The 15848-nt window shown below is 37.2% G+C and overlaps 1 protein-coding gene across 5 annotated transcripts in view; it reads right to left on the minus strand.

The window, feature by feature from the left end:
• Nucleotides 1-15848, minus strand: part of SLC4A7 (solute carrier family 4 member 7) — a 173858-nt gene that overhangs the window by 48285 nt on the left and 109725 nt on the right. For 4 of the 5 annotated variants that reach the window (XM_075062474.1, XM_075062471.1, XM_075062473.1 and 1 more), the window contains one exon: nt 14607-14795. In XM_075062474.1, coding sequence (XP_074918575.1) covers nt 14607-14795 — 189 coding nt within the window. Of the gene's footprint in view, nt 1-9857; nt 10215-14606; nt 14796-15848 lie in introns of all 5 variants that reach the window. The other variant, XM_032789331.2, reaches the window with a different exon arrangement.

Genomic DNA, 15848 nt, shown 5'->3' on the forward strand with positions numbered 1-15848 from the left:
TTAACATTTTTAGAAGGTCTCTTTCTATAAGTCTATAATATATAACTAAACTATTGTTGTATGTAAAGTAAATAAGGCTTTTAAAATGTTTAAGAAGCTTCATTTAAAATTAAATTAAAATGCAGAACCCCTCGGACTGGTGTCCAGGACCTGGGCAGTGTGAGTGCCACTGAAAATCAGCTTGCGTGCCGCCATAGGTTGCCTACCCCTGCTCTAAAGTTACACATTGTTTTATTTTTGAATTCTTTTTTTGAACATAATTCTACATTTACAGGTTCGACTTTCATGATAAAGAGATTGCACTACAGTACTTGTACGTGAATTGAAAAAATTTTTTTTTACAGTGCAAATATCTAATCAAAAATAAAGTGAGCACTGTACACTTTGTATTGTTGTAATTGAAATTAATATATTTGAAAATGTAGTAAGCATCCAAAACTATTTAAATAAATGGTATTCTATTGTTTAATCATGCAGTAAATTTTTTTTTAAATCGTGCTTAATTTTTTTAATCGCTTGACAGCCCTAGTATTTTAACATATGCTAAACTGAATGATTTAAAGCTGAGCCTTCCCTCAAGGCTTTAACTCAACCATCTTATGCCACACATTAAAGTATAATTGCCCTGCCTATACAATAAACATATTAGAATGCATTAGCTAATACGTTCTAACATCACACCTTTAAGTCTCAGTCTAGCCAAGGCCTAAGGCTTTGACTAAACTAGAAAAAGCTTTGGAGTATAAATAGTCCATGTTAGCTAAGCCTGATCTAAACACAACCATTTGCCTCGTCAAGACAGGCCTAAACTCCTTATAAGTTTATCATTTGGCATTTTTAACTGTTTCACTTTTTTTTCAGACAGCTGAATTCTAGAAATCTGATCCTATATAGCTTATTCCAAAGAAGAGTCAGAACCAAAAGTTCTATCATCATTTAGTGATACGAGTAATTCTCATTCTTCCACCTTATAAGCATTTTAAGACATTCTAATAAAATAAAAACAATGATATTAAATAGGTTTTAATTTTCTTTGTGAAACCTATACTGTGCTAGCAATTTACTACTACCATAAATGCCAATCTCAGCCAACTAAAATGGCAAAATCACATTCCTCCCTTTTGCTCTGCAATATATATCATTCACTAAAAATGAGACAACCTATAAACCCATCAGTCCAATCCATGAATCTGCTACACCACATTTAGAATAAAACTCTGTTTTTTAGGGAGGGTTTATAAAACTGAAACAGGGATGCAATATATCTGCTACGTGGAGTAAATAAGAAGTCTACATCTTAGTACATAAGAGGAAGAAACAAAACATTCAGATAAATACAGAAAGGCCAAATTTATGCCCTCTTCACTTTTTGCTCCTAGCACAATAACGTAAAATGATGTAAGAAGTGTAAGTTGTGAAACATGTGCAATTATGTCTCATTTTTCATCTGTATTCCAACCATTTCAACAATGCCCCAATGCAGATTATTCATGGAAAGAGATCAATTAATCCCTAGCAGAGGAGGAGGAAAGTTGGGGGAATAATCTCACAGGCCACACACTCTTGTCCTATCCAGAGTATCTGTAATATGTACGTTCTGTGGTGTTCACGGTGAGAGCAAGGGACAAAAGTTACTTGGCTGAATTTTCCCAAGTTCACAGAACTGGTACCCTGATTTTGATCCACTCAGGTCCATACATAAACAGTAACTGTAAATTGCCATTTTGCCTATTTCTCAGTTTTGGCATTAGGATAATATTGATCTTTTTATGATTGAAGTCAGAATTTCTCCAACTGTTTACAGCCCAGGTTCAAAAACTCTTAGTGCTAATATAGAAATCCTTATCCCATTCAAATCCAAGGATTATTAGCTTTTGCTTTCTCACAATCTTACTAAAACTACAGATGCAAACTAAATTTTTAAATACTGTCAGAAAGATTCCAGCATTCTAAAGTTGCAGCAAAAATGGAAGCATTTCCATAAAATTTTTCATAGTTTTTCCTGCTGTTCTTAAATCAACCAGTGCTAGAAAAATACATAATACAAATAAATTGGCTTCTTGTGGCTTAAACAACATAATGAAATTATGCTGCATTCACAAATGATATCACAAGCTCAATACTGAAGAGTCCATCAGCACATCTACATACATTTTCCTCTATTTAAAAAAAAATTAGTTTGGGCTCAAATGTCTCAAATTATTTGCCGAGGACCAAGTGTTTCTCTTAAGTTTAATTTATATTTTGTATACAGTAGAACCTTAGCATTACTAACACCTTGGGAATGGAGGTTGTTAGTTAATCTGAAACGTTCGTAACTCTGAACAAAACGTGATGGTTGTTCTTTCAAAAGTTTACACTGACTTAATACAGCTTTAAAATATTACTATGCAAAAGAAAAATGCTGCTCTCTCTTTTGTGTACTTCCAGTTCCAAATGAGGTGTGTGGTTGACTGGTCAGTTGGTTACTCTGGTGTTTGTAATTCTGAGGTAATTAGGTATTTCCAATTCAAAAGGACTCTAATAAAAATCATAAAAGAAAACAGTCCTTCCACTAACAGCATAAATATGATTCTCTTGGTAGACATTTACTGCACCGTAATTATATTCGTAAGAGTGACATCTGTTGTATCTCATTGGTTATTTTCCAAGTTCTGGATCCTATTTCTCAGACTTTTGATAAGATGAGATGAATTCAACTAACGTCCCTAATGGATCAGGTTTTCCTTCCAGCAATCTGTCCTCATTCTCTTTATTTAAATAGTTTAGCTCAAAGCTGAAACTTAATTCCTCACAATGTTTAATTTTGAATTCCCTTTGTTTCATGGTTTAAATTGCTCAATTAGGAGTTAGTCTGCACTCCTTACTCAGGCAAGATTCCTGATAGGTTCCTTATCGTGATTTTGTTTTAATGGCAGATTGATTTACTTTTACAAAGTAAAAGTAAATGACAATGAGTCTAAGTTCTTAATTGGTCTGTGAAGAGGCAGAGCTATTATGCAGCTCAAGTATGCTTTGACACACTGAACACTATATGCTATCTATGTATCTACATATATAAATATATCATATCTATATTGTAGCCCTAAGGATTAATCTGCTGGTCTGTATAAAAATCTCTCTTATAAATTTAAGTATTTGATGTAATAGGCTTATAGATTTATATTAAGAATAAGTGGCTGTAATGCAAGAGACCTACAAGTCAAGCATCCTGTATGACGTTAAGGCAACTTTAGCGCATTTTGGGCCCCTTACTCAGAAAAGTAGTAATAGACAAAATACTTACGCAGATGTCTGGAGACCTTTAACTGAAACAACAACAGTAAGGGGTGGAAAAAGAGAATTTTTGCCCACAAATCTAACAAGTACACCACAAATGCCTGTCATTCATACGCACATACAGACTGGCCTATGGGGCAAATGTACCCTAACATTTCCGTGGCGGAAAGATGAAATTTGGGCATAGGAGGAAGGATTTCCAACTAATGCCCTACATAAAAGGTGAGACAGCTCACCATTAGACAGGCAATTCCACCCATCTATCTGCTCCTGTCTACTCTTCATTGCCTCCACCTTCCACTACGTATCGATGTTACCCATCTACGACGGCTATTAACTATTAATAGGCCGTAGTATTATTTCTTTTCAAAACTGTAAGTGAAAAGGGATTTAATCTCCCTTATATTTTATGTTAGTTAAAACATATAGCATATAGAGTTAAATTAGAAAGCAAACAATTCTGCAGTATCTTCCTCTGCCAGAGGTGTGAAAACGGCCAAGGTGCTACTGCACCAGAGTGTGAGTATTGATCAAGTTTGCATAAATCATAAATATATCTTTTAAAGAACTGTGATATTTGTAACTCTGTAATCCTGAACTGTTTTACCATTTGCTTACCATTTTATTGATTTTAATAAAAAGGTCTTTATGACTATATTTGTCTCAGTGTAAGCTCCTGTCATAACCCCAAAGTTCCTTTTATAAACTGTGTGAAGCCTGATTCAGGACGAACTTTATCTGCTGATCAAACATATTGGCGAGCCAAACCCATACTAATTAATATCCAATAATAATTATTATTAAAATTAATCAAATAAAATTAAAATTAAGTGGATAAATTATATCAACACTACTAACACATCCCAAATCAGGCTACAATATATACTCTTATCCAGCCTATAAGAACATCTGGTATTCTGGGGCAACAGTTAATCAAAAAACTGAATGAAAAGACTTGTTGATATGGCTTCTCAAAAACTGCATCAGACTGTTGAACTAGGTCACTGTCCTGCCTTAAATTGTTTTCCAGGCCCCCTCCAACACCAGAATGAGGGCTTTCTCCCATGCAATCTCCATTTGTGAGGAAACAATTCCTGTCTGTCTGTCTCTCCCCTAATCTATTAGCTCTAGCCCAATAACAGCTCTCCCGCATAGAAAACACCTGCCCTTTGTTTTCCAGGTTGTCAGATACAGAAAAATTCATTTATCTCTATGCTGGAATATTGAGGGAAACACTGAGCATGCCCAGCCCCTTTCTTGATGTCATCATGAAAAGCAGATTCACTAATTCCACTCTGTGGAAGGGGATTCCTGGTATAGCTAAATAAGGTACTTCCAATGGGGAAGAATCCCACAAAATATGGAGTAGCTTCTATAGAGGTTCCACAGACTCTGTGACAGATGCCGAAATAGTAATTCTTCTCTGCCTTCTTACAAAATCTATCTAAAAGAAATACCAAAATTATAGTGTTTTTTTAAACCTTTTCCTTATTCAGACTTCATTCATTATTGGATTTAATTCAGTACTAGACTCATGGACTGCTGATGGAAAAAGGAAGTCCCATTTGTTAAAAGAAGAAATCAAGAACCAGATCCAAGAAGCTTTCCACCTCGATCTCTGCTTCAGTGAGAAGAGATTAACATCAAGTTAAGAAAAGACATTGATATCACAGTGTAAATTGGAGCTGCTTTAGGCATTGAGTTGGACTCAGCTAAATCTTCCATGCTAACTGTCCTACCATAACTGCATGCACGTATATCAAATCCTACACGGTGAATTATTTATTTTTAAAGAGAGTTTAATTCTAGACTTCCTAAAGCAATTAAACTTTCAAGATGTCTAACATCCAAGATGTGTTTTCCTGGCATTATGTAGCCTGTTAAAGAAGCAAATAATTGGATGAGTTTTTCCAGAAGAAATACTTGTAGGTTTGCAATTATTAAAATTATTTTAGTAAATTATCGGATGCTAAGGAATTGCAGGGCAAAGCTATTCTAAATTAGCTAAGTGTTACAATTTATTTTTTATCAATTAATTAAATTTAAAATAAAATGAATATTAGAGCAAAAAACCTTCAAAGCCTCAAATACAAATATTTGCCTGTTCACTTATTTTTGTTGTCCACAGCCATTCATAAGAAGTTTGCATTCCTCCCTCATTTACCAGCAGAGCCAAAGATGATTATTTTGGTATTTTGACTATTTCTGCCCCCATTCTGTGGAATTCAGTAGTTCCAAAGCATGAACATTTCTGAATCGCTGGTTCTGAATTGCCTTTTCATAGGAGAAACACTGATGGTACAAGAAAACTTGAAAAGCTAAACATCAAACTTAATAAATTATTGTAATATTTAATTTGTGAAAGAGAATGCTTTGATGCATGATTGAGTTGTTAGGAGCTAGTGTCTGCACTACAAAGAACAAATTGAAATGGAAAAAGTAATATTTCTCCACCTTATACACCAACTCACAATGTTCAGGTTATTTGCAAAAATCCCATATATATTAAGCTTCTGAATAACCTAGAACAAGGGACAGAAAAACAAGATATCAGACACTAGAAACTACCTCAGGGAACATCTTCTAAAGACTGGCCCAAAGAAGGTATATCTAGCTAGTCCCTAGAGCTTAGAATGGACATGTAACAGCCAACAAGATTGTAGCCCTTCATGTCTGTAGAAGGAAAATTTGCACTGCCATGCCCTTCCATAGCGGAATGGGCTCCAATTCCCTTTTGACAATGGAACCCAAAGACAAAAATTGGTTTTCCATTTTTCATTCCATGAACCTCCAATCAAAGTGGTTTTGGAACAAACTGATGAATTAAAAACAGTAACAGTCACTGGGATCAGATGGTATTCACCCAAACATGAAACTGCGGAACTACTAACTGTGGTGTGTAACCTATTACTTGAATCAGCCTCTGTACCAGATGGACCTGAGGATAGCTAATGTAACACCAAATTTTTAAAAAGCCTCTAGAGGCGATCCTGGCAATTATAGGCCAATAAGCATAACACCAGTACAAGGCAATCTGGCTGAAACTGTAGTAAAAAACAGAATTCAGACACATAGATGAACACGACTTGTTGGGGATGTTGGCACAGCTTTTGTAAAGGGAAATCATGTCTCATCAATCTACCAGAATTCTTTGAGGGGGTCAACAAACATTGGTCAAGGGTGATCCAGTGAATATAGCGTACTTGGTCTTTCAGAAAGCCTTTGACAAGGTCCCTCACCAAAGGCTCTTAAGTAAAGTAAGCAGTCATGATAAGAGTGATGGTCCTCTCATGGATCAGTAACTGGTTAAAAAAAACAGGAAACAAAGGGTAGGAATAAATGCCCAGTTTTCACAATGGACAGAGGTAAATAGTGGGGTCATCCAAGGATCTGTACTGGGAACAGTGCTATTCAATATATCCATGAATGATCTGGAAAAAGTGATAAACAGTGAGGTGGCAAAGTTTGCAGATGATACAAGTTTATTCAAGATAGTTAAGTCCAAATCTGACTGCGAAGAGTTACAAAATTCAATGTTGATAAATGCAAAATAATGCACATTGGCACAAAATCCCAACTATACAAAGCGATGGGGTCTAAATTGGCTGTTACCACTCAAGGAAGATCTTGGGATTAGTGAAGATTGAGTGAATGTCTTCAGAGAACTATGTGAAACAGCAGTTAAAAAAGCTAGCAGAACATTAGGAACCATTAGGAAAGGGATAGATAATAAGACAGAAAATATAACACCACTATATAAACCCATGATACGTCCACACCTTGAATATTACCTGTAGTTCTAGTTGCCCAATCTCAAAAAACCACACACACACACACACACACACGCGAACTGAAAAGAAATGCAGAGAATGACAAGAAAAATGATTACGGGCGTGGAACAGCTTCCATATGAGGAGAGGTTAAAAAGAACTGGACTGTTCTGCACGGAAAAGAGACGATTGCAGGGGGAGGGGAGATATGATACAGGTCTATAAAATCATGAACGGTGTGGAGAAAGTGAACAAGGTATAACACACAAACCGGGGTCACCCAATGAAATTAATAGGCCGCAGGTTTAAAACAAATAGAAGGAAGTACACGCACAATGCACAGTCAACCTGTGAAACTCACTGCCAGGGGATGTTGGGAAGGCCAAAACTATAACTGGGTTCAAAAAAGAATCAGATAAGTTGATGGAGAATAGGTGCATCAATGGTTATTAGCCAAGATGGTCAGGGACACAATCCCATGCCCTAGGAGTCCCTAAGCCTCTGACTGCAGATACTGGGACTGGACAACAGGAGATGAATTGCTCAATAATTGTCCTGTTCTGTTCATTCTCTCTGAAGCATCTAGCATTGACCGCTGTCAGAAGACAGGATACAGGACCAGACTGACCCTTGGTCTGACCAGTATGGCCATTCTTATGTTCTTAAGAAAGACTCCAGACCAGTGGAAGCCCATGGACCAGAGTCTGAGACTCTTCTCGAGCACATCTCTATGTTAACATTGGATTTTTGGGGGTCCAGAAAACCAAAGAATCCACTTCTAAACAATGGATCAGACAAAGAGAGACCAGCGTATATACAGCCAGAGGAACTGGGAGATCATCCTCTTCAGATTTCTCCTTTATAAATATGGGGATACATGTCCTTGAAGCTTAGAATGAATTTAAGATGGACTTGGATTCAGCTGGAGAACTTTATCTTCATTTGTCTCTTTCAGGTTCTACAGTACTGTGTATGGCATTTTGTCCATGAAAAATATAAGATCATTCTTGGATTTGAGGGAGAGAATGATCTTTATATGAACATTCTGCTCATTAAGAGTATTTTTATATATTAAGGAGGCACGGGACAAGATTTCTTTTCGTTTATGAAGGGAGGAAAGGCCTTGTTCAGTGACTCAGAGCACTGGTGTTAGGACAGATTTAGCGCTAATTACTCTCTGAAGCTTAATATATTCACTACCCTTAGGCGGAAAATGAGGAAAGGCAGAAAACCAGGGCACTTGACACTGATTACTCCCTCCACCACATGCCTCTTAAACTTCCTGCTCGTTACCCTGACCCTGGGCCTGTATTAGAGATGGATAGATAGAGTTGGCTGGGCCAGGATCAGTCAAATCAAGTCTGGCCAGGTAATGGGATGGATCTGTTTTTTCAAGATGCCCAGAGACAAAGGGCTTGTGCTAGATAGTCAGTCTGGTTGGAGGGTCGTATCTGTCTCCCAATTTCTCTTACTGGATAATAAGAAAGAACACCAAGGAGATTGTGACTGGTTAAATATTTGAGTTACAGCAGTCCAAATCCACACAAATGGAGATCAGTTTCATGTTTTGAACATTTTCTGTTCTTCCTGGTAAGGTGTTCAGTCATTTTCAAAGAAAACAAATGGAAGGCACTTGGAGCCAAAGAGAAAAGTGACCTCTACAAAGAGTTACACATTAACTAGAACTGCCAAAATCTTCAGCTTCCAATTGGCTCTAATGCTAAGAAACGACTGAAAAACTCAAATGTTATGAATCAATTGCTGGGATAAAAAATAAATGCTTACTCAACATATTTATGAGGCATTCTCAGAGGAATATTTTTCTCTTATATCCAGTGTTTTTATATGTATTATGCTTTTTACACGAAGCTAAAGAGCCTCAAAGTGTTTCACGGACCGATAACAAACAGGATCTGCAGCTAACTGTTACTAGGTTTCCTTTAGCTAATTTACAATACTCAGCAAGTTTAAAAAAAAACAAGAAAAAACACATTCTGCTTGTTCCCCCGACAGTCATTAAGCATCTGACACTGTGATAATGCACCACTGGAAAATTCACTGGCACCAATTATGGAAATGCTGGATGTGTCAGTTTTAAGGTACGCTACTTCTGTTCATAACAGTTCTGAGATTTACATAATATAAACTTAAGCTAAAGCCTAAGAGAAAGTATTTAAAACCCAAATCCATCATGGCACAAACAAAAACACAGCTGACTAAATTACTACCCCAACTCTGTAACTGTAACCCTTGTTTCTTCCTGTCCCTACCTTCTCCCATTTCTATCCACATGTTGTAACATGTCTGATTTAGACTATAAATACTTCAGAGCAAGTCCCATGTCTTTAAACCACATATTATGTTAGTCCTTAAATGTAGTATCTTCATTTACATGGATTCAAAGTGAGTGAAAGGAAAAGGCCACCATTTTTGACATCTTGCCTATTTAAAGACAATTTTATTTAAAAAGTGCTTATTTTTAAAATAAAAACAAACATTACTTTTTAATCAAATAAAAAAGGTTAAGTATGAAAATCCTATTTTTCATTGCTTCAAGGAGTTAAAATGCAATTATAAATAGGTGAACTTGAACAATGTTTGTGTTACATTTAAGAGTAAAAATCTTTGGAATAGATCTATTATGCTGAAAAGAAAAAAAACACATTTCAGAAGAAATAAACATGCAGACAGAGGTAACAGTTATAAATAATACTCATTTATGCCCAAGCTATGTGCTCAACATTGCAATGCAAGTGATCCAGATCCAGAGAGCATCACACATGGACAGTTTTAAGTTTGGATAATTGCCTGGTATGTCAATATTATCCTCTCTCTTCTTTTCCTGAACTTCTAAGTCCTCCTCAGGTGGATGGATTATTACTGTGGGAATATCATCACTGGCAGGTGACACCAGCAGTTCCTTGCCCTGAAGCTGACTCGGCTGGGAACTTGTGGTTGCCAGGCGGCCGCTGCTAGGACTGGAGGGTGGTGTGTTTTGAGGGGTAGGTAGTGGGGTTGTACATCTTGAATCTGCCGGGGTTCCAGCTCTTGAAGGAGGAAGAAGGTAATGGAGAAGAAGGGACAAACGTTTTTCTCCTTTCAGGGAAATATTTGAAGCAGAGAGACCTGTTCGCAAAGAGTGGCGGGAGGCTGAAAGGCCTTCCCCTGAGATAAAACAAATAAATGAGACACAATGAAGTTTACAGCAGGGAAACAGGCTTTTTTAAAAAAAGACAAATTATGCAAATCATCCATGCAGGTGAGATAAGAGTTAAGCAAGATGCAAGAGTGAATCAGATTTTTAGATATTAGAAAAGTCAGCAGGTACCTTACTGACAAGTACCAATTAGCACATAATGGGAATTTAGGAGAAAAGGATATGGCCAGTAACTGCTTAAAAAAGGTCCAATAAGAATTTAGCATATGATCATAAAATATTGACATCTAAAATAATTGTTTCCACTAGATGTTAAAAAGGAAAAAAAATCAAGTTTGGATATTACTACACATCATTTGTACTGAAAGCTTTCTACTAGGCTAAGACATAACGCTACTGTGACAATGTCAGGTCAGGAGATTTTGAAGCATTTGTACCACAAATTAAATACAATTATTTGGCCTGCTGGGAGAGCTTGTGCAAATCATCTTACTTCTCTATGCCTCAGTCTCCCCATCTGTGAAATGGGGATAATGAAACTCTCTCTAAAGCACTACATAAAAGCTTGTAAAGGGAAGGAAGGAAAGAGTTAATATCTGATATTTCAGTAAAACTTATTGTCGGGGACAAAGGCAGGCGTCAGGTTTCCAAGTTAAAAATAACCTACTAAATCTAACCTGAAGAAGAATATCTTAAATCACTGGCACTCGCTAACATCTGGTCAGGGACCAAATTTCAATCCATCAGCACTAAAGGGTGTAGTCCAGCTGACACCACTCCTGTCAGTTATTTGTACATAGCATGAGATGCTATCATATTTAGAGCTTGCCAAAACTTAATGTTGACATTTTACAATTCATTTTCGTTATATATCAGAATGAAAACACATTTTCAGAATTTTCCATGAAATAAAAGTTTCCAAAAGTTTTATTTGGGGGAAAAAATTCAAAATCTTCATTTAAAAACAAAAAAGTTTCAAAAATATTTTACTTTTATAATGTTTGCATTATTTCAATACAGTTTTGTAACAGTGGTGGTGCATGATACGACATCATGTCAAGTCTATCACATCATAATATAACAATAGCTGAAATACTCAATTTTTAAAAAAAAATTAAGGACAGCTGCTACTTGATACAGGCTGCAACAGACTATTTTATGTTTCTCCTTGGGGAATTCTGTGCCAAAAAATTGAAAATTCTGCAAAATTCTGCATATTTGATTTGTCAAAACAACACTATATAATCATGCCAGTTTCAAATATTATAGTAATTTATTTCAAAATACCCATCAGAAACTATGTCTGTAACAATACAGACATGCAAAAAAATTGTAGAGAATTAAAGAAACCTCTACAACACAGTTCTTGTTTCTCTGCCACCGCGCCCCCCACCCCCCAGAGCTCAGTTGCAGGGTGCCCCCTCTCAGCCCAGATACCCACACCCCTTCCTCCCCTTCCACCCAGAGCCCAACCATGGGGCACCACCCAGCTCAGACACTCACACCTTTACCCCACAGAGCCCAGTCACTCCCCCCAGTCCAGACACTTGATCATCCCCCCCAAGAGCCCAGCCATGGGCCCCCCTATTCCAAACACTTGCATTCTCTACCCTCCCAGAGCCCAGGAATCCAGCAGGAGAAACAGCCTGATGCTGCATCCCAGGTTTGTATGGAGTTTCCTGCATGATGCCTCCTTCCTTCAGAGTGTGCCATGAAATGCAGCTGCCGGGAAACATTCAGCTACGCCCCCCCCGCCGGCAGTCTCTTCTATTTGCCAGCTAGGGAGCTGGGCTCTGCGGGGTCCAGCAGCCCCCAGTGGCAACCAGCAGCTCTGCAGCCCATTTCGGTAGAGGAGAAAAGAAAATCCTGCACGGAACATTAATTCTGCACAAATTCTGCATAGCGCAGGTGTACAGAATTCCCCCAGGAGTATTATATTCTAGATCAAAGTGTCTCCTGCTTGTGCTGTAGCGAAATATACAAGTGTAAAATTATACTACTCCTCGGTCTCTTATTACAATCTCATTCATCTACTTAATCTCAGGTTTCTCCAAATCTCTCTAAGCCTCTCATCCTTGCCATACAATACAGTCTCTCTTGATCTTCTTGTTTCCCCACTATTCTAAGATGGAGAACAGAGTCACCATCCTTCCCTCAGAGACAAGTTTCTAATGGGTGCCTGTTCTTCCCTACCAGGGAAAAAGATTCTAAATAGTTCTCTATCTTCACCCCACTATTTCCCTCAGGAAAGGGGGGTGAGGGAAGAGCATCTCTAGAGAAAACTGACTGCAACTCCCCGAACGTACATGAGTACATGCATAATGACCGGTGTTCCGTCTCAGATAGAACAAGAGTATGACGGATTTTGCTAAAGATCTGGAGGTGAACATATCTCTCTCTCATATATTATACCACCAGGTAGGTACCAAAAAACAGACACATTCAGTCTTATCACATGCATATAAAATGTATAAGGAGAACCAACATAATGAACAATCCTAAAATTCTTTTGGGGGATGGAGAAGTAATGTCCACAAGTATACAGGAAAAACTCAAATTTAGAGGGTTTACCTGAAGAATGCATTCTACAGATTGAATTTTATTTAAAATTATTTCGTTTTCAGAATTAAAGATTTGAAATTAGTCTAGTGCACTGCTGCTTCGGTAGCAAATTAGATAAAGCCCAATGTTCTATTTCGCTTGTTGTAATTAAGAATCCAAAGTAGTCCATAAGGTGAAATGCAACTTAATTTGTTTTCAAGACCAGGAAGACATCTTACACGGGTATTAAATTCTCTGAATACTATTTTCTAGGGATGCAGATGTATGGATTGGTCATGTGTTACTTAGACTTCGCAAGTTTCAATACACATACTGAATAAAGTATCAGTTATTCGTTGCAACTGAAGTCTGCACAATCAGTTCAAAGTTTAGGACCATTTTCTTCCTTTTAGAAACCAAAATATCCTGGCAAAAACTGTTTTCGGTATGTGCTGACATCAGATACTGTCCAGTTTTTCCCAATCCTCAGTGTACATTAGGAAACTAGCTAAAAGATCTCTACAGCACAGTCACACTCAGCACACACTAGCACTTAGAACAACCCAAGTACATGTTCCAAGACAACAGACATATCACATCTTGCACCAGAATGGTCAAGAACCCAAGTACTTTATTTTAAGGAGAGACATTAATCAGGCTCTGTGATGGGCCCAATACTTCGGTCCTTACTAGGCCAAAGCTCTCAAGTCAACCAGTAGATGTCGAGGCTGATGTGACTGGAAATCCGAAACAGAAGATGGAGAACTCTGGGGAGAAGGTAGAGGCCATAAAGGAAGAATAAAAGGTAAGACAGGCTGTCCAGCAGGGCTAATGTTTGAACCTAGGAACTGAGTACCTGGAAGAAATGCACCAGGATGCCAGAATGGTCAGAAATTAGTTATCAGCAGGAGAACATGGTATATCTTGTGAAGATGTTTACCACCTAGGTTCTACTATACTAAACAAACTTTAGCTAGAGGTAGTTTATTATTTTTAATTAAAAAAAATAAACTCCCTTTTTGGACAACTATGTGAAAGCAAAACTCAAGTAAGATGAACACAATTAATACAAAATAAAAATTCAAAGTTTCACTGATCATTAAGACCATGATTAAGTCCGAAACAATAAAGGCAACTGAATTGGAAGCTATAATCTGGTAGTCGGACTCCTGGATGCACATGAAGCTTTGCCTGGCTGAGGTAACAGGATGACTTTAAACCTTCCAAAAATATAGAATTAATTGAAACATATCCTGTGAAAGTGTTATGACCAACTGAAAATATTGCTGCGGTAGAGAAAATGCTGTTTATATACCTCATAACTAGGGCTCTATGTCTGTCCCAGAGGTCGCAGAAGTCACGGATTCCGTGACTTTCTGTGACCTTCATGACTTCTGCAGTGGCCAGTGCAGCTGGCCCAAGGACAGCCCCCCTGCCGCAGCAGTCCCTCAACAGTCATTCCCTCAAGATTTAGTTAAGTGTATTTATAGTATAAGTCACGGACAGGTCATAGGCTGTGAATTTTTGTTGATTGCCTGTAATCTGTCCATGACTTACTAAAAATACCCATGACTAAATCATAGCCTTATTCATAACAGACAACTAAACCATATTATAGCATAAATGAAAACAGTAAGTCAAGACATCATAGTGATTACAAGGAGCAAAACAAGACTTTACACATGCAAAACATAGGTAAAATGTCCAAACTCCACAAAAGAACCACCACACAACTTTTACATACCAAAGAGGGCTCACAAAATGTATCCACTATTATCTTCTGACTTCTCCCTCCTCTCCCATGTTAATATATTATTTGGATCAGGTTAGAATAAATTAGATGCTACAACTTATCTCACCATTTCGTTCAAGCAAGTGAGGGTCAGAATGTTTCTTGCCTATATCTGCAAAAGACCGAACAAGGGGGATCCGACTGCTGAATTTCTTCTCGTTCTGATGATGGTGTCTCTTGAGGAGAGCTCCTCTGACATGCTCTCTTATGGACTCATCCAGCTGACCAGAAGCAATCATGTTGTCCAATACCATATCTAGCATGAGAAAAATACTTAAATCAAATCTAAATTAAATATATGCACTCCCCACACCACCACATTAACTCACATCTGAAAAATCAGTAAAACTAATTCATGAAGAATCTTCAAGTTTATTTTCTTTGGCAAACTGTGCATCTAGATCCACCGAAAAGAAACAGCCAAGAACACTGCAGGCCAACAGTTCAAATCTATGCACTCTGAACAAATGTTTCTTTGGATCACTAAACAGTATTCTTTCCAAAATACACAACATTTTAAAATACAAGGCCTATAGGAATAAATAGATTGTTAATCACTTAACAAAATATTATTTATCTTTATTTCAACTTCCTACTTACTACAGCCTTCACTACAAAAAGCATGTGTATATTCAATGATATATCAAATGAACACCACTCTTCACTGGAAAGCAGTGCAGTAGCAAAAACTACCACAAGCAAGGGCTCTTTGTACGAACTGGAGAGAAATCTCTGTATAGCAACATTAATTCTGGAGTTTCCTAATGTTTGAGCACTTGATTTTTAAACTTCAGTGTTCTTTCAACATAGTTTACTATATAAAATGGACTAGCCTAATCATTCAAATGTCTAAACTTTCTTTTTTTAAGTTGCCCTAAACTTCAAGATTCCTTACTGAGCTTTCCATTTCACATTTTTACAAAGAGCGAGGATGAAATGTAAACTGTGGCAAAACTAGTCAATTTGCAAAATTTGGGTGGGTTTTTCGATATTTTTAAATCACATGAAAATCAGCCATGTTTCCAAAATACCTTAGATATAAACTGAGGAATGAATATCTGCCCTATATGGCTGTGTAAAACAGAAACCAGCATTTTCTTTTACTGACTAGTTTAAAGAATCTTGAAAGATTTCTAGGCCAACATCTTAAATTGCACAAACTCAGTAACACAAGATTTACCTGGAAGAAATTTGTATGAATCTATTTATATAAAGACCTTTTTGTTACATTTTACCATTTCTAATAATGGTATTGAGATCCCTAGTAAGGTTAAGAACTTACATTTATATAGTACCTGTTGTATTAAAA

Source organism: Chelonoidis abingdonii, chromosome 2, assembly GCF_003597395.2.
Source record: "Chelonoidis abingdonii isolate Lonesome George chromosome 2, CheloAbing_2.0, whole genome shotgun sequence".
Classification (NCBI taxonomy): Eukaryota; Metazoa; Chordata; order Testudines; family Testudinidae; genus Chelonoidis; species Chelonoidis abingdonii.